At 42.9% G+C, this 20,186-nt stretch overlaps 1 protein-coding gene across 1 annotated transcript; it reads left to right on the top strand.

Moving 5' to 3' along the window:
- The first annotated feature begins 623 nt into the window (after positions 1–623).
- On the top strand, positions 624–11,232 carry LOC128331206 (vomeronasal type-2 receptor 26-like). Its single transcript, XM_053264557.1, has 6 exons — positions 624–820; positions 2,208–2,496; positions 3,565–4,383; positions 6,366–6,596; positions 9,348–9,471; positions 10,313–11,232. Exons 1-6 carry the CDS (start codon positions 624–626, stop codon positions 11,230–11,232), a joined length of 2,580 nt encoding a protein of 859 aa, XP_053120532.1.
- Positions 11,233–20,186: the final 8,954 nt, after the last annotated feature.

Genomic DNA, 20,186 nt, shown 5'->3' with positions numbered 1-20,186 from the left:
ATACCTAGTTCAGGTATCAAAAATTTAAAATTTATTCACTTCCCTCTAAGAAATTGCATCCAGAAGCTTAGCCATCTGATATCTTTCTCTGCCCTATGACTCCTTTCCCAGACATGAAGGATGCAATCCAAGTCCACTTACTTGGGAGTAAGCCATATCTGGGGCATACTCCTGAGTAAACACACATATGAAGAAATAGTCTTTCTTCTCCCACAGTTTACTGCTTCAAATTCTTAATGCCCAATTCATCCCATAATCATTTATATTTATTTTCATGGTCTGAAGATGTAATCTTTTGAGATCTTTGTCTTCTGTTCTGGACATTTCAGTGCATTAATCAAATAATGAACTTTTAAATGACTTATTCATTTTCTTTAAAAAATATGCACCTTCTTTGTGATCCCTTTTTGGGGGTTGTAAGGAGCTGCACTTTATATCTGTCCCCAGAATTCTATTTCTTGTGCTTTCTCCTATGGCTGTTCTTTTGCTCTGCCCACCCAACACTCCAAACCATTCTTGGTATGGTCTGATTTCACAATGTTTTTCCATAATTCTAAACAGGATACTATATTATTGGTACTGGGGAAAGCCACAGTTTTTCTTAGCCCCAAATCTTCTCCGTGATGTTGTTGCTGCTGCTGTTCTCTCAGGCTGCTTTCAGGGTTGCTTGTCAGACATGTGCCTTAGGAAGACGCAAGCACAATGGGTACCATGAAGAAGGAGATTTTATCATTGGAGGCATCATGTCTAATATTCTTGCTAATCTTGGTGAAGGTTATATGTTTGAGCAACAGCCTTCTCCCTATTTTTCCAATGTTTGGTAAGCAAGTGCATATTTGTGAATATAATTAATCCAAGAATTCTGGCTTAATAGTTTAGTGCAAGTGTGGTGTAATGGATAAGAATTTTCAACACAGGGGAGCTGGGTATCAAATTCCTGCTCACTTAAAAGTATACCTGATTACCATGGGCAAGACACTAAAGAGTCATTAGGTCCATCCTCCACGCATTTACAATCAACATCTAAATGGCAGGGGCAGAACCTGATGATCTTATTGTATGTACAAAGGACTAGAGCATTTGCCCTTTAGTTTTATAGAAATCACAGATCTTCTGTAATTCAGACAAGAGCTGGAACTTTATGGCTTCATGATGCAATATGATTGATGGAATATAGTCAGGCAAGCATTCCATGAGATGTGAAATCTACCCTTTCAAATACAGAATTTCCCTCCTAAAGGAAATGCCAGGGATAGTATTCTGGATTTGTAGGTGGGACACCACAAACAAAATGTTAGCAGTAATTACCATAGAAAAAGTTTTTTAAAAATAAAAATAAACAGCACTTCTGTTCAGAAAACTATTTTTATTGATAGCTACCTTGTTTTTCAGATGATTTCAGTCTCTGTTCTTTTCAGCACTCTCTCTTTTTATTGGATGAGCAGAAAGGAGCTGTTTAATATTTTGCTTCATCAGCCACAATCCAAAACAATGTTGTGCTTGAGCCCATTGTTTTTAAGGTTATTTAATTTGGTGTGGGACTGTGCTTACTCTGTTAGCACAGACTTCCTATTGGCAGTTTTGTGAATATGTTTATTTTTCTTCCTGGAGTCTGGACCATACATGCAAGTTCATCACTTGAAGGATGACTTTCATCCTTCATAAATGGACAACTTTCATGTGTGAATGAGTCAGCAGAGGCATAACAGCACTGATAGCATTTCCCTTTTTTCTTAGATGAGATTATACACACTAGCTGGCATCCAGACTAAGGAAGTGCTTATGACGCTAATGCCCAATACATACTCTGGGAAAGGAGACATTTTTGTTGATCTCCCCTTCCCTCGGAAGGCAACTGTGATCCCTGCGTAAAAAAAAAATGTCCCTGAAGGCTGCACAACTTTCAGGGATACATTTCTGTGAGTCACAGTTCCCTTCAGAGGGAAGGAGAGATTGACAAAAATCAGCCTGGCCTGGAGTGGTTGTGCAGCAACACTACACCAGTGATTTGTTAGTCTGGATGTTGGCTAATGTTTTTCAGTGGAGTCAGTCCACATATCCACCTGTGAATGTGTTCAAATCCATCATGTGAACACTGATCAGGAAAAATATGTACAGGTATAAATGAAGCTGAAGCAAGATCTATTTCTCAAATATATTACTGTACTCTTACTGCCATTATATCACCAAATGATTTTCCATTTCAGGCTGTTCCCCAAAAAATTTCAGTACCTCCTGGCCTTCTTGTTTACAGTACAGGAGATTAACAAACATCCTACACTATTGCCCAACCTCACACTTGGAATCTACATCTGTCAAGATTTCTTGTATGAACAGACAGTCTATCTGAATGCTATAAGCTTAAGCTCAGGAAAAAATAAGGTTATCCCTAACTACAACTGTGAGAGAAAATGGCTTCTTTCTATAATTGGAACTCTGAGATCTGACTTATCCATAAATACAGCTAATTTTCTAGGGATATACAAGATCCCACAGGTAGGTAAAATATTAGTTAAAGTAGTAATGTAGTACTTTAAATTGAAAGTAGAATTTGTGTCTTTGAAGGGGCTTGACTTGGAGTCAGTTTGGAGTAATTCAGAATTTGCCACAGCCAATGTGTGGACTAGGGAATAGAAAAAGGAAGTCTTTTGGGTCTTTCAGAAGGCTTCTGGAGTAACATTCTCTGGACACAATCACAAATGTTTTTGGTGAAAATCAAACACTGGCTCACAAAGTAAGAACCTCATCAAGACTGTCAAGTGTGGTGGTGGAGGCACCATTATGACTGCTTTGCTGCATCAGGACCTGGTTGGCTTGCCATCATTGACAGAACAATGAAATAATATCTGGAAATTCTACAGGACAATGTTAAGCCATCTGTCCTTGAGCTGAAGCTGAACCAAGTGGGTCATGTAGCAAGACAATGACCCCCAGTATTCAAGTAAGGCTACCACAGAATGGCTAAAGAAGAACAGTTCTTATGTTTTGGAGTCGCCAAACACAGTCCCAACCTCAACCCTATTGAAATGTTGTGGCAAGATTTGAAGTGAGCTGTTCATGTAAAGAACCCCTCAGTTCTCACAGAGCTGAAATAGTTATGTATGGAAGAATGGACCAAGATTCCTCCAAGCTGACGTGAGAGACACATCACCAGTTACAGGAAATGTTTGGTTGTAGTTATTGCTGCTCAAGGAGGTGCCACCAGTTCCTGAATGAAGGGTTCACAAGCTTCTTCACGCAAGAATGTTTGTTGTTGAAAATTTTTGTTGAATGAATATTCAAAATACATCCTTTGTGCCTGGGTTGGTTATTCAGTGGGGTTTCCACTCTCTCTTATAGGGGTTTAGCTTAGGATCTAATCATGTTTTGAATAAGAATTGTGCTAACATACAGAACACCCTAGGGGAGTTCACCAACTTTTTCTCAGCACTGTAAAGCTAAGAGAAGAGGAAATTATTATGCTTAAATGTGAACATTTTATCACTTGATGATATTACAGTTATTCCTCCTGTCTGGAAAAAATAATAATTAAAAAATGGGAATGGGCATATTGTTTCTTTGCAGATCAGCTATGGCTCTTTTGACTCTACCTTGAATGAAACTCCCCTGTTCCCTTTCTTCTATCGAACTGTTCCCAGTGTATCATTGCAGTTTATTGGCGTGAGCCGTTTACTGGCATATTTCGGCTGGAAGTGGATCAGCTTAATCACTTCAGAAAATGACAATGGCAGGGATTTTCTTCAGATAATGTCCCAAGAAATGAGAAAAACAAATTCCTGTGTCGAGCTCACCATTCTGTTTCGTGCTAATGTCCACATTGATCCAGAATCAATCCAGAAGTTAGCCATGCACCTTTCCAGGCTCTCATCCAATGTCATGGTTGCTCATGGAGAAAGCAATCAGTTCATCGTGCTCAATATTCTTCTGATAGAAAAAGAGATCGGCAGAAAGGTTTGGATCATAACAGCGATGTGGGATTTCACCTCCCACTCTGGCATAATCCCTCTGAATTTGACAGCATTCAATGGTGCACTCTCATTTGAAGTGCATAAACGAGAAATTCCAGGGTTCCGGAAATTTCTTAGAGGATTAAATCCTGACCAGTACCAAAATGAGCTTTATTTGAAAAACTTCTGGTCTGAACTATTCAATTGCACATGGTCATCCGATGCATTGGACACAAACTGGAAAAAGTGTACAACAAATGAGAATCTGGAGGATGTAGATGTTAATTTATTTGACATGAACACATCCTGGCTTAGCTACAGTATTTCCAATGCTCTTTATGCCATAGCTCACACTTTGCATGCAATAGTCTCTTTGCAATCAGCAAATATGATGAAAAAATCTAGAGTGGAGCTCCATGCTATTCAGGCATGGCAAGTAAGTATCTCTGCTATTACAATATTATAGGAGCAAATTCTAAATTGACATGACCATAGTAAAAATATGGTGATTAGAGTAATGGGCACTACCTACTCTTCTGCCCCTGGAACTCCTTTTCTGCCCCAAATCTGCCACAAAGACACACCATCTTCAAAAAATGTTTAAAATCGTCCCTTTGCCCAATTTCTTTGAAATCTGGGTGGTAGCTTCCTTGAACCCATTAGGCTCTTCCACCCACCACAACCCTCTCTGGGCCACCCCGTTGCCCCCCCCCCCATGTGGAGTTATAATGAAGGCTACTAAAATCCCCATTATTCCCTATGGGAAAAAGCTTAAAGATGCATGAACTTCAAAAAAAAAATAATTAAATCACCCCTTTGCCCAATTTCTTTGAAATCTGGGTGGTAGTTTCCTTGTACCCATTAGGCTCTTCCACCCACCACAACCCACTCTGGGCCACCGTGGTGCACCCCGCTGGAAAAGCTTGCTGAAATCCCTATTATTCCCTATGAGAACAAGCTTAAAGACACACGAGCTTCAAAAAATTGTTAAAAACCACTCCTTTGCCCAATTTATTTGAAATTTGGTGTTGTCGCTCCTACCCATCGGGCACTACAACTCAATCCACTGTGGCCACAAAATGGAGGTCTGGATCCCTGGTTTTTTTCAGATCCAAATCTGTGTGATTTGTTTTGTATCAAAATCTGGGAAATTGAGCACAGGGGCGATTATCAGCTAGATTCGGGTACAAATCATTTTGTAACCAGGTCGATTCACACATTCCTACCCCATACACAGGCTGACAATGAGGACATTCTCACAACATGAGCTGCTTGGGTTCCCCTAGGCAGCTCCTGTCATCTGCTTCAGTCGAGGGAAACCCAGCTCTTCTACCCAGCATTTTACCAAGGTTGAATGAACCCTGGCTTCATTCTATCTTGGCAGGCAATTGTCTTGTTATCGCTGCCAGGTAGAAGGTTCCCCACCACAACCTGCCACCATTTTGGTGAGTGAGTCGGGGGGAAGGAGTGGATAGATCAATTGCAGTGGCTGCTCTACTCTGATCCTCCTCCCAATCCCAGCTCGGTGCTCTCCCATGCTGACACTTGTGTGGGCACACAGTGTGGCGGAGGCCAAGATGGCCACCACTCATCTGCAGGGGAAGGCAGGTGAGCTCCCGCCTTCCTAACAGCTCTAAGGAGTGTGTGGCTCATTAGGATGACCTCAATATGAGGAGCATTACTCAAAGTAGCCACATAGACAAGTTGGGCATTTAATTTTTCTTTCAATTTCAATGGGACTACTCTGAGTAATTTCCCTCATTATGTCAACCAGAGGGTTTGATCCACCACCATCTCCATTGCTTGAGCAAAAGAATTGTGGGGAAGAAAGAGCATTTTTTCCTGCCAAGCACCAGCCACTCATATGTCATGTAGTGCCATTTTGTAGAGGCATAATGAATATGCATGAATGCTTTACGGCTGTGTTGGCATACAAATACTTAAAATTTTGCAACAAGAAATATAATCAGCTTAAACAAGGGGTTTATAAGACATCAAGGATACCAATAATTCCTCTCGTTTTCAAAATAGACAAGATCTTTCCTATTGTAGGAAAGGAGGATGAAGGGGTCCAATGGCATAAGTTTAGACTGAGTTGAGGGAAATGAGGTTTGCACACTGCTCTGAAGGGGCACTAAAATTTGAGAGGAATTTGCTGGGATGCTGCCAGAAAGGTAGAGTTGAAAAGTTCCCTTGCACAAGCAAAAAATACCTTCTTCTTTTGTTTGAAAGATGCATGTCCCGGTGAAAGCATGCCTCGTCTCAATGTATTCCCACAAACATGGGGATTTTACACATGAAAGTTCTAATTTGATCTAATTTGAAAGATCTAATTTGGTAATGCATCGAGAGAATCACAGCCCTGATGTTACATGTCCATGTCTTGATGTATCTCAGACTTTCCACTTACCATTTTAGCTAAACCCTTTCTTGAAGGAAATCCGATTTAACAACAGTGCCAGAGAGGAGATAACTTTTGATGATACTGGTCATTTGCATGCTGGATATGACATTTTAAACTGGGTAATTTTGCCAAACAATACTCCTGCCCCTACCCAGTTTGGAAGCATTGAACCTCAAGGCTTTGCAAAGAATCACACCTTCCTTATCCATGATGAAGTGATCGTGTGGAGCAACAGTTTTAACCAGGTCAGAAGCAAATGCAAAAATATGTGAGGAAATAGCTTTAGGAATTCTATTACTTATTCTCAAATGGCTCTTTCATGAGGGCTTTTCAACATTCATTGACCTGACATAGATTTTATACCCATGATGAAGCTATAATTTTAAACATGCAAATTACCAAATATATATAATAAGAGTCCTGAAAATTGGCTTGATTGGTAGGGGTGTGTAAGCCAGCTCGAAATTGAGCCAGCTTGCACTCACACTGGCTCAGCTTAAAGGCTTGACCTCAAACTAAACCGAGTCTGGTTCAGTCCAAGCTCAAGCTGAACCAGATGAACCAGTTTGGGCCTGGTTCAAAGCCCCTGCCATATCTTAAAAATTGTTACACATAGCAGCTGTGGCAGCCACGGTGGGCAGTTGAGGCTCCCCCTACCCTGCTGGCCTCCCGTTGAGTGTCCAGGGCCAAATCTGGGCCTTCTTCAGCCTATTTTAGGCCTCTGCACATGCATGGAGGCCATTTTTTCAACTTCTGCACATGAGAAAAGGAAAAGGAAATAGAAGACAGAAAGAGGAAGACAAGGAGGAGGCAGAAGAAATAACAGAAAACAGTGAGTCCTTCTTCCTGTCTGTTACCGAGGACATCTGGACACAATCCTAACAAAGTATCTTAAAGAAAACACCTTAAAAAGAGATAAGAGTAATAACACTGTTTAAGTGTTATGTCAAGTGTCTTTAATCATCCGTGGAAAGCTTATAATTTTGATGTATATTTCCTTATCATTCCTTATTTATTCCAGTTCTCTGCACCTCTCTTTATTATTGCCTTACCATATGTTTAAGTTTAATAAAATAATCTGACTAGTATATCTAACTATTTATTTATTCATATTATTGTTTGTATTCAGTTTGTTTTTGAATTATATTGTTTTCCAATTATACTGAGACCAGGGAAACTATAAATGGAAATTAGCCCCCCCTCACACAGACACACATACGCCACCTTTGGACATAACATGAATGGATCTGCAGTTCTGCACTCCCCTCCCCATGCTGTCCCATCCATATTTGGATGAAATGGAGAGCTATCTAACTGCAGTCTTTAATGAAGGACAGTCCCGGCAGCCAATGGGAGCCGGAGTAAGGGAGGAGCTTTCTCCCTCAACTCTGGTTCTATGAGGGAGATGTAACGCTGGCATCATGCATCTGGATTTGAAGGGGGGAAATCTGCACACTGGTTCAGACTGGAGTTCGGGGAGGGAAACCACGGGTCCATTTTCTCCCTTGATTCCAGTCACCTGCAGTTTGACGTATGGCTACGGAAACCAAAGGTGAAGGGACCTCCGGTTTCCAGTTACGTCCAAATCTGGTCACAGAATAAAAGTACTTGGGATCCCTTAATTAGCAATAATTCTCCTAAGAAGGGCTATATTATAAAGCTGGGGAAACAGCAAAGAATAACCAAAAGCACTAGGGGGTAGGAGTTCCTTCCCTGTGAGGAAAGACTAAAGCATTTGGAGCTTTCAAGTTTAGCAAAACAAATATGATATTAAGTACAGGAGACAGGGAATATGAGAGAGATTTATAAACCCATAAATTATGTGCAGGGAGGGCAGAGAGTATTTTTGTCATTCTCTAATAATACTAGAACTTGGAATAACCAGATGAAATTGATTGTCATTACGGATAGAAAAACAGCATGGGTAGACATTCTTCACACAGACATTCTTCACACAATGGCCCAGTTCACACAATAAGGCTGTTCTCACAAGCAGCCCAACCCAAGCTAGGGCAGCCCAGCCTGGGTTGGACTGGTCATGTGGAACACTGGTTTCAAGCCCAATCCTGGCACTGCCCTTGCAGGTAGCCCAACTTTTTACACTGGCTTTTAGCCAGAGTTAAGGTGCAAGCGTGCTCTTAACTGAGCACCTGGCTGAGGGAGGATGCCTCAATGTACTGTGCCCCTGGCATGGTGCATTGTGGGATGCCAGAGAACTTTCTCCTCTGGCCCCCTGCTTTGCCAGTCATAGTAGCACCACTTGTCTACCACAAGGAATGGCAGCTTGAACTGGTAAGTGTGATTGTGTGCGGGGAGGCAGGCAGGAGCCTGTCTCCATATCCACCCTCCAAAGAGAGGTCATGTGCACAACCTCATCATTCATATCTAGGTTTAAGATGGATTACCTTCCTCAATGTCATTCTGTGAACCCACAACAAGATGATTTGTGGCTTGAGAGGAGTCTGAGATTTCCACCTTGGCATGGGCTCACATTGTCATGCTAATGTCAATAACCCACATTAAAACTAGATTCAAACAATTGTGTGAACCAGGCCAAAGAATAATTAATGCACAGAATAAATACACTGATTTCACAATAACTAAATACAACTTACATAGGTACATCAGAATCTGCCTTATATTGATTCAGGTCCTAAGAACTGTCTACACTGACCTGATTTGGTTTCAGAGAGGATTCTTTCCTAGCCCTACCTAGAGATGTCAGGATTTGAAACTGGGACCTTCAGAATACAAAGCAGATGCTCTGAGCTACACAATCCCACTCACATAACTTCCATGTTCAGAACGCCTGAATACCAATTCCTAGGGGATAAACTAAAAGGGAGGGCTATCACCTTCGTGTTGTCCTTGTGAGCTTCCTTAGATCATCTGCTTGGATGTTGCTGGAAACAGAATGCTGGATAAGGAAGAGCAGGGCAGATGCTTATTCATATACAATGCATTTTCATGAGTGTAACAAGTGGTTCTGTACTTAGACTCCAAGTTCTGTGTGCAGTGAAAGTTGCCTTCCTGGGTACAGGAGAGTGATTCCAGAGGGGAAGCTGCCTTGCTGTTTCATTTGTGATCAGTGCATAGAAGGAGAAGTCTCTAGCCAGAAGGGTATGTGCTCCCAGTGTAAACTATTAACCTTCAATGTACGTCTGTGTGATGTATCTGAAAGAGACTTCTAATGAACTTCTGATGTTCATTCCTTCTACTGTTCATTCCTTCTAATGAACTTCTCATCTTTGCAATTCGTATTTTATAGCAATTTCAGTCCATAACCCTCTTCAGATGTTAATATTTGCCCTGCTGCAGCCAAGTACATCTGAGCAAAGGGAGAAAAACATCATGCCTCCACTATATCACCCACACACCCTGGCTTACAGCAGGGCTTGTCTGAAGACAGCAGAGCCCTACCTATGATGGCCCTCACTCCCTTGATTGCCTCACCCTACATGGTTTCAGCGGAGTAAATTTATAACGGCTTAAGCCACCTCAATTCATTTTGCTGTCTCTGGACTGGCATATTAAATGTGATTCAGAAGTGTGTAAACACATAGCGTTGAAACATTATGGCGGCTGCTCATGTTTTCAGCATGTTTTCAGCTAATATTGCAGGGGAAACTAGTATTTGAACAGCATGTAGAGTTCAGATGAATAACCCACATTGTGATTAGTGGATGACACACCAGGTGTGAAGGAAGATGTGTGTACTCAGGTTCCCCCCCCCTTTCTTTGAATCAGTCTGGTCAAAGTATCCCTGAACTGATCCTATGAGTGTTTGCAGTGTAAGTCATAATAAAGTTTTATCAGTCTTTTATAAAGGGAAATTGCATTTCTTTACTCCATTTTTATTTTTATTTCCAATAGGCAGTGCTAATAGGACAGATTTCATTTAACTATATCAGCTTTGTACTTTCACATATGCACACAAATATATGTCATACATGAATTTCAGATATGGATCATTGTGAGGAATGCCCAGAAGACCAATATCCAAGTGTCTGCCAAGATAACTGTATTCCAAAAGTTGTGTCCTTCCTCTCATATGAAGAACCTTTGGGAATCATTTTGGCTTCCACCTCAGGCTGCCTCTCCCTCGTCACAGTTTTGGTTCTAGGACTATTTATTAAAAACAGGAGCACACCAATCGTGAAGGCCAATAACCGTGACCTCACCTTCATTCTCCTCACCTCCCTCTTGCTCTCTTTCCTTTGCGCCTTGATATTCATTGGACAGCCAAGGAAGGTGACCTGCCTTCTCCGGCAAATGACTTTTGGCATCATCTTCTCAACTGCAGTTTCCTCCCTTTTGGCAAAAACCATTACTGTGGTCTTGGCCTTTCTGGCTAGAAGTCCAGGAAATGGGATGCGGAAATTGATGGGGAAAAAGCTAGCAAACTCCATTGTCCTCTTCTGCACCCTTCTTCAACTTGGCATATGTGGCATCTGGCTTGGAATTGCTCCCCCATTCCCAGATGTCGAAAAGTCATTGGAGTATGGCCGTATGAGCCTTGTATGCAATGAAGGGTCTGTTACCATGTTCTACATTGTACTAGGCTACATGGGAGTTCTAGCCATAGTCTGCTGTACTGTGGCTTTCCTGGCCAGGCAGCTACCTGATGGTTTTAATGAAACTAAATTGATTACCTTCAGCATGTTGGTGTTTTGCTGTGTTTGGTTGTCCTTTATTCCAACTTACCTGAGCAGCAAAGGGAAATACATGGTGGCTGTGGAGATCTTCTCCATCTTGGCTTCCAGCACTGCTTTGCTGATTTTTATTTTTTTCCCCAAATGCTACATTATTGTGCTGAGACCAGAGAGGAACAGAAAAGTACATATACTTCAAAAACCCAGTACTTGTTTCAAACAATTATAATGTAAATTTTGAATGGAACTGTCCTCCCTCTCTGTAGCCCAGGCCAATTCAGGCCTGATTCAGGACCAGTTTGGGCCTCGGTGCAGTCATGGAGGTCACTAAATTGGCCGTCAGCTTGCACACCCCCACAAGTTATCACTCTCTTTTATCTATTTCTCTTGATATATTAATTGAACACTTTGCTGTCAACATAAGCCCAGAAGGTATGTGTGATGATACAAGGAATGTTTTGTGTGTATTTACTAAGATTTCCTTAAGGTTTTTACTTTCTAATCTTCCCAACAGGCTCTTGTTTTGTTGCCACCATATAAACTCTCTTAATAATCAGGAAATCTCTTTATAGGAGTCTTCAAGTCTGATAATGCAGTGATGTAGGTGTGAGGGTACAGAGAGAGATATTCTCCCTTTGTTATTTTAAAAAATAAATATTTATTAATTTACATTTGCTGAGGATTTGCTAGTTTCTCTTCTTAATAAGTAAGGTTGTTCTCTTGCTTGGTCACAAAACAATTTCTTTGATAGTACCATTTACTTTCAGTTACTTCTGATGTAAACCTTATACGGCCGCACTCAGACGTAATGGCTAACTGCAGTTAATTGTGACCAGACACGTGAAACTGTGGTTCCAGACTGAAAGCTACCTCTGGTTTGCCTTGCCAAATTCTAGTTTGAACCTTCGGTTATCTCTAAAGTTCACCTCCGACAACTGAGGTTTTACCACCAAAGCATTATGTCTGACTGCTTGCACAGCTATAACTCTGGTTTTGCCCTGATTTTCAAACCACAATCATAGAAGTGGCAGTGCAGACCCACCTGAGGATGTGGATGCTCCATGCTTTCAGCGCTGCTTGGTGTCAGCCTTTTAGAAAACCAGCCCTGCCCCTCCTGCCAGCTATGAAGCTATGGAGTTGCAAGGCTACAAGGAATCTAGTACGCCCCATCCTGGACTTGTCAGCTTGTCAAACTGCACAGTCACTTAGGAACACCTCCTATTTCCACTCTGTCCATTGCTCGCCCCACATGGTAAGCAGTAGGGAAAGGGGACTGGATGACAAGATGAGTACTAAGTGCTTTGCTCTCCAAGAATAGAGTGACAATGCGGTATGTTCACAAGCACAAACACTGCAGTTGACAACAAAAGCAGGGCAACCCATCACAGTGCCGGGAGTGGGAGGGGGGGATGGCTGAGGAGAAGCGGTGGACCCAGGGTCAGGTATAAAACACAGACCTGAGCAGGGAACCTGGAGCAGCAATTTTCTTTCCCCCCCTCACATATAGGTTGGGAAAGGGGGGCCCAGGCCCTTTCCCTTGGGGATTATCGATTGATAGATTTACTTATGAGAAGAAACACCTGTGAGAACTAATTTCAAATTTACAAGATGGTACTTGAGTTGTACTTGGTGGTACTCTCAGTGTATGCTGCAACATTAGCCCATCATCCCACGTACCACTCTCCCACAAGAGTGGAAGCCTAAGGGTACTTGATACTGAGTCAGGATGCACCATGCAGGAAAACCATGAGGATGGGTACTTGGGCAACTGCTGTCCCAGTCTCAGCAACTGCCACCAGGCTGCTGTTGAGCCCTGCGCCCTGCCAGCACACGCGCCCATGTGGGAATGTATGCCCCTGCACATAACTGGAGTTTCCTCCCTCAACTCCAGTTACAGCGAACACAGCCTTCAAATCAAAATGTGGACATACCACTGCTGACTGCAAACCTCAGGTAGGAGAAGCTAAACTCACAATAGACAGAGTTCAAATTGGAATTTGGGGAGGGAAAGCTCAGGTTGTTTCTTTACTGGGAGCAAGGCGGCATGCATTTGGACATACACAAAATCCAGAATCTGCCCCATTTAACTCCAGTTTCCCGTTATGTGCAAATGTGGCCTTTGTCAGTTCACCTTTTTTTGGTGAGAAATGTGAAGGATTATATTCATATAATCAGTCCATAGTCTCTGCTTTTTTATAAAGAAGATCTGAAAATAACTGCATAAGCCTACTAAAATCACAACCTACAATAGTGATACTTTAATAAACTGTCTGTTTTCACTGGTGAGTAATTTCAAATTGATATCCTCAAAGGAAAAGGTGTAGCATAGTTACTTTTGGAGGTGGTAAATATTCTACGAGGCTACTCTCAATGCGCAGTGGAAACCAGGTTAAGGGAGCCCAGCCACTGTGCATGAGAACCACAGGGAGGCATGTGGCTCCCTGGGTTGTTGTGGCGGCTAGTCCTCTTAAGTGGCCTGCCGCTTAACCCAAGTTTTGGGCACAGGAACACCCCAAAAGTGGGTCAAACAATTGCGTGTCGCTGCAGCACAACTCCAAACTGAAATAGTTCATGTGTAGTCTCCCAACTGAGAAGCTACAACCAGCCTTCTGGCATTGGGAGGCTCCCCAAAAGGCACTACTCACTCACATGGTGCATCATGGGACTTCTGGGGGCAAGGAGACCCCCAAACCCCGCTACAGCAATTGGCTCCATGACAGTGCTGGTAATTGTCTGGGTGGCTGATCCAGCCACTCAGGGAGGGCTCCCTACTCAAGCCCGCTCTACCCACAAACCCCCTTTCAGCTCTACACACGGATCATGTGTAGAGCCTTTATGCCTTTACTTAACCCTTTGGGGACTAAATTCTGACGTTGGACTTCTTTGCTCCTCAAGGCAAAGAAACATCAGAGAAAGCATGTTGGCCATAGTAACAATAACAAAAACAATAATAAACAGCTCATTGGAGTACTTAAATTTTTATTTTAAAAACTACTACATCTCTCTTGCAAATAAACAAAAATGGATTAAAACAATAAAATAAACATATGAGTTAGTAACCATATAAAAAAATTCACTCTGAAAAAAACACACTAACAGTTAGTAAAACAGCCTAATTTTAATATCACTGTCTCCAAAAGCAAGACTTTAAAAGTATTAGGGGTGTGCAATTCGGATTTTCAGTGTTTTGATTCGGATCTGAACCAAAACACCCCTGTTCTGTTTTGTATCTCAATATGGCCCATCCGAATCACCCCTGATTCGATTCGGATCCACATTAATCCAAATCTGAATTTGAATCAATTCGGATTAAATAACGGGTCCCAGGGGCAAAATAGTGGGGCAGGGTGGTAGTGGCCAATGGGTGGCGGCTACCACCCAAATTTCAGGGGGATTGGGCAAAGGGCTGATTTTTGGTGAATTTTTGAGTTTTAGTGTCTTTGGGGCAGATCGGGGGCATAAAGTGGGATCTGGGCCAAAAGAGTGAGGTGGGGTGGTAGTGCCTTATGGGTGGAGGCTACCACCCCAATTGCAGAGTGATTGGGCAGAGGGCTGATTTTTGGTGAATTTCTGAAGTTTACGCATCTTTAAGGTTTTCCCCCATTAGGTATAATGAAGGGTGTATCGCTTCACGTCGGGGGGAAAGGGATGGCCTAGAGCAGTGTGGGGGTGGTGGTAGTGCTGTGTAGGGGCAAGGAAGCTACCTGAAATTTTTAAAAAAGATTTGGGCAGAGGGCTGATTTTTGGTGAATTGTTGAAGTTTAGGCGTCTTTAAGGTTTTTCCTCATAAGGTATTATGGATCTTTCAGAAGCCCCATAAGTGCACTTGGGGGGTGCTGGGGTGACCCAGAGCGAGTGGTGGTGTAGTGCACATAGGGTGCCAACCACACCCATGGGTTGCTAACCCATGGCGTACAGGGTTCTGTTGTTTCTGAAGTATTCTGAGTGTAGATTCTATGATAGCAAATGAGATTTTCAATGAGACACCATGAATCCACTCTAAATTGCTATCATAGAATCCACACTCAGAATACGTCAGAAACAACAGAACCCTGTGCCCCATGGGTTAGCAACCCATGGGGGTAGTTGGCATCCTATGTGCACTACACCACCACTCGCTCTGGGTCACCCCAGCACCCCCCAAGTGTACTTATGGGGCTTCTGAAAGATCCATAATACCTTATGAGGAAAAACCTTAAAGACGCCTAAACTTCAACAATTCACCAAAAATCAGCCCTCTGCCCAAATCCTTTTAAAAAATTCAGGGAGCTTGCTTGCCCCTACACGGCACTACCACCACCCCCACACTGCTCTAGGCCACCCCTTTTCCCCCGACGTGAAGCGATACACCCTTCATTATACCTAATGGGGGGGAAACCTTAAAGATTAGGGATGTGCAAAAAATTTCGGGCACAGATCGATCTGTGCCCGAAATGAGCAATTTCTAGTGATTCCGGGCTGAGCCGAATCACCCCGATGTCCCCCGATATTTTTCAGGGCCGAGCCGAATCACCCGAATTTCGGGGCCGAAAAATTCGGGTGATTCGGCTCATTGCCGATTTTGGGGGATTTTTTTGAAGTTTTAGTGACTTTGGGGCAGTTTGGGGGCATAGAATGGGATCTGGGCAAAAAGAGTGGGGTGGGGTGGTAGCGCCTAATGGGTGCAGGCTACCACCCCAATTTCAGGGGGATTGGGCAAAGGGGAAAATAAGGGAATAACATCCCTTCAGAAAAACTTCTGAGGTGTGAATTCTCATTCAATGATAGCAAATGAGATTTTTTTCAGTTAAAGAACTCTCATGACCCCACTTTCACTTTTTCACACTCTCACTTACTATGAATACTGAATGAATCAATCTACCACACTGCACTTTATGAAGAAAAACCTCAGAAAATCAACAAAATCCAGCCCTCTGGCCAATCACTCTGAAATTGGGGACAGGTGGTAGCCTCCACCCATTAGGCACTATCTACCAGCCCACCCCACTCTTTTGGGGTAGATCCACTTTCTGCCCCCAATCTGCCCCAAAGATACCAAAACTTCAAAAATTCCCAAAAAATCAGCCCGCTGCCCAATCCCCCTGAAATTGGGGTGTTAGCCTCCACCCATTAGGCACTACCACTCCACCCCACCCTTTTGGGGCAGATACACTTTCTGCCCCCAATCTGCCCCAAAGACACCAAAACTTCAAAAATTCCCAAAAAATCACCCCTTTGTCCAATCCCCCTGAAATTGGGGTGATAGCCTCCACCCATTAGGCACTACTGCCCCACCCCACTATTCTGCCCCAGGCCCCACTTTCTGCCCCAATCTGCCCCAAAGACATGAAAAATTCAGAAATTTCCCAAAAATCACCACTTTGCCCAATCCCCCTGAAATTGGGGTGGTAGCTTCCACCCATTGGGCACTACCACCCCACCCCAAAATTTTGCCCCTGGGCCCTTTCCCCCCTGAATCGATTCAGATTCAGATTTGGGTTAAATCCGAATCCAAACCGAATCAAGGGTGATTCGGGTGGCCCATATTCGGGCACAAAACAGAACAGGGGTGATTCGGTTCGGGTTCCGAACCAAATCACCAAAAATTCGAATTGCACACCCCTATTAAAGATGAGTAAACTTCAGAAATTCACCAAAAATCAGCCCAATCACTCTGCAATTGGGGTGGTAGCCTCCACCCATTAGGCACTACCACCCCACCCCACTATTTTGGCCCAGATCCCACGTTATGCCCCCAATCTGCCCCAAAGACACTAAAACTTCAAAAATTCACCAAAAATCAGCCCTTTGCCCAATCCCTCTGCAATTGGGGTGGTAGCCTCCAACCATTAGGCACTACCACCCCACCCCACTATTTTGCCCCTGGGATCCAAAATTCAAGCAGACACCACATCAGACCTTTTTGCATTGAAGTCAATTGGAGGCAATAATAATAATAATAATAATAATAATAATAATAATAATAATAATAATAATTCGATTTCTATACCGCCCTTCCAAAAATGGCTCAGTGTGGTTTACAAAGAGAAATAACAAACAAATAAGATGGCTCCCTGTCCCCAAAGGGCTCACATTCTAAAAAGAAACTTAAGACACACACCAGCAACAGTCACTGGAAGTACTGTGCTGGGGGTGGATAGGGCCAGTTACTCTCCCCCTGCTAAATGAAGAGAATCACCACGGTAAAAGGTGCCTCTTTGCCCAGTTAGCAGGGGGGAAAGGTGGGGAATTCAAATAGACGTCATTGCTCAAAATGGAGGGGGGGGGAAGAAGGCCACAAAATGGATGTCCGAAACATCTGAATATTTCGGATCCGAAACAGGGATGATTCGTTTCGGATCCGAAATTATTCAGGGCTCTTCGGGGGTGATTTGGTTCGGATCCGAATCACCCGAAATTCGCTGTTTCAGGTACAGATCGTTCTGTACCTGAAACATTTCACACATCCCTAAAAAGTATATTTAAACTTGATTTGTGAAGGCATACAATATGGAGCCCAAACAGCCCTCCAGTGAAAGGGTCTAATATAAACTGTGTAGGAGGCCTTGCTTCAAAAATATGTCCACCATACATTTTTTGATGGCAAAGACACTATAGATGATGATGAGAGCATATGGAGAAGGACATAATGGAGAATGTGATCTCAAGCTCTGTGGGGCTTTAAGGAAAGAAGCTCTCTAGAAATTTTATCTTAGAGCTGGATCAGAAACCTCACTCGCCTGCACCCTTGAGCACCCAGATCTGAAAGGAATGAAATAGAATCCCCCACCCCCACCGCCTAAATACATTACAGGGAAGTATGTATTTCCTGATGATCACAACCGTGAAGAGCTCACTGGCAGAAAAGAGTATTTGAAGTTTTAGTGGGTTGCATCACTTCATTTTGGAAGGGAATATATTTTCTCAGAAGGCCAATTGAAAGGACTTCCTTCCCTAAGTCTCAGGAGGTTGCTCTTTGTAGTAAGTCACTGGGGAGATCTGTTATTCTCGTGTATAAAAACTTCAAAATGATGAACAGCTTGTACATAACATGCAAAGTCATGCAAAGGACATTCAGACAAAAGGGCAAGAAGTATGCATTTGTTCCATCTGATGATCAAGATGAATGGTAAAAGGTATTATTTGTTGTTGTTATCCATTATTAAGCTCAAACCTTTGCTGGGAAAGCATAGTGATGTATAGGTTCCTTCTATTCCTCTGTCAGCCTCACTCTTCCAGTGACTGTCACCTGTGCAGCAAAAATTGTATCATTGTTCCTGAAAGAAGTAATGTTGGATTCAAAGGTTTGCTTTCTCCAACAGAAAGACCTTTCTCCCACAGGAAACACTTCCTCCAGTAAGGGAAGGCTTCGCTGAAACAGAGGAGGGTCTCTCTCATCAGTATCAGATGATGTACACCACCCAGAGTCTTCGGAGTGGGCGGTATATCAAATGTTTCAAATAAATAAATAAATAAATGAAAGCTCCTTTCTTTAGAGCAGGTCTGCATAACTTAAATGCCCTGGTGGGCCGGAACAATCCTCGTGCAAGAGCCGAGGTTAATTTTTTAGCATGTTATTACATTAAAATTTAAAATATTATTAGTTACTTGTGGATCTCTTCCCCCTGTCAATGGACCCAGAGTTTTAACTGAAGATAGAGATTAGGTCCTGTCCCTGCCCAATCAGTGGGGCCCCTAGAGTGCATGCCAGCCCCAAACAAATGCCAAGTCTTCTCCTCTCCATAAATTGTTGTTGCTTTCAGGCTGCAATGCTAGGCATGCTTACATGGGAGTAAGCCTCAGAGGCAAAACAGGTGTGTGTGTGTGTGTGTGTGTGTGTGTGTGCGTGTGTGTGTGTGTAGGAAGCCTTTGCTTTCAGTTTACTTAAGCATGCCTAATTTGGTGCTCAGTTTGCATACACAACGTGTGAAGAAGATGAACCTGTGAGCTGTGGAGAACCCATCTGAGAACATTCTCCAAATTTTTTTTTTCAAATTTCACTGTGCAGAAATTTCAGTTAACAACCCTAACCAACCTGTGAATTGATGAAGCTATTCCCACAATCACTTGAAATCTGGCTAAGGGAGCTTAGATCACTTTCCAGTGGTTGTGGGAACCACCCGGCTCACAGGCGAGCCTGGTGCTCCCAAGGTGACTAGCCCTAACAAGGTGACTAGTGCGGTGACACATGAGGATGAAAGCAGCCTCCAGGGCTCAGGGGTCTCTCCAGAATGCCCCGCACACTTGCATGGGGCATCCTGGAACCTTCACAGCTCCCAATCCCTGCTGCCCCTGCCGGCTCAGTGACTATGAGCGGCCACTCGTCTGTGGGGAGAGCGAGCTAAGCCCGTTCTCCCCGCAGAACCCCCTCAGGTGCTTCACATATGTCGTGTGAAGCACCTCAATGAATTCTCCAAGCTATAAAGTGAATTTATAATGGAGCTGGTATTTTAAGATGGATCTCCCATATAAAAAGTAAAACCAAATACATGCTCCCTTGCTCACTTGTCAGTCTTGATTAACTTGAACACCATTGTTTTCAGTTGGTGCTTAGTCAAAGGTTATCATTCAATATAGATACAAGCCCATGTCTTTGAAATTGCATGATGAAATGTGGGAGCAACACTGACAATTTTTGTTTACCCAGAGAAAACATTCTCTTAATTGGAAAGGGGCATTCTAGGGGGCGTTCTAGGCAACAATGCAGTGTGGGATCTGCAAAGCTTTCAAGCAAGTTCCAAGCATGATCTTACTCATCATATAAATACTTATGCAGGCTTCAGCACTTCTTACTAGCATGAACTTACCCTTTTGCACACATGCCGAGCAGGGATTGTATAATTCTTGTAGTAGTCAGTAGCTTACTGACCAGCTCTTGCATTCCAAGGAGAACTCATCTTTTCATTACTACTTTTCCGGCTATGTGGGAAACAGTTGGGTTTTTTCCAGAATGGTAGTAGGTGGCATTGTGAATATTGCATGAGCTATCTGCTTTGCATGTTTACTGAGGGTAAGATACCACTAGAAAGGAGCAGCAAAGCTTGCAGAAGTGTCTGTACAGTTTGTAAGATCAATTTTGCAGCTTGCACAGAACCTTTCAGATTTGGTATGTCATTGCCAACTGAAATCCCTCTAGTAGGCTTTGGAATATTTCATCTGAAGACCTTATGATTTTATAATTTCAGTGATTGTAACTAACAAAAT

This window comes from Hemicordylus capensis, chromosome 6 (genome assembly GCF_027244095.1).
Source record: "Hemicordylus capensis ecotype Gifberg chromosome 6, rHemCap1.1.pri, whole genome shotgun sequence".
NCBI classification, from domain to species: Eukaryota; Metazoa; Chordata; class Lepidosauria; order Squamata; family Cordylidae; genus Hemicordylus; species Hemicordylus capensis.
This window is presented reverse-complemented; position numbering and strand designations above follow the sequence as displayed.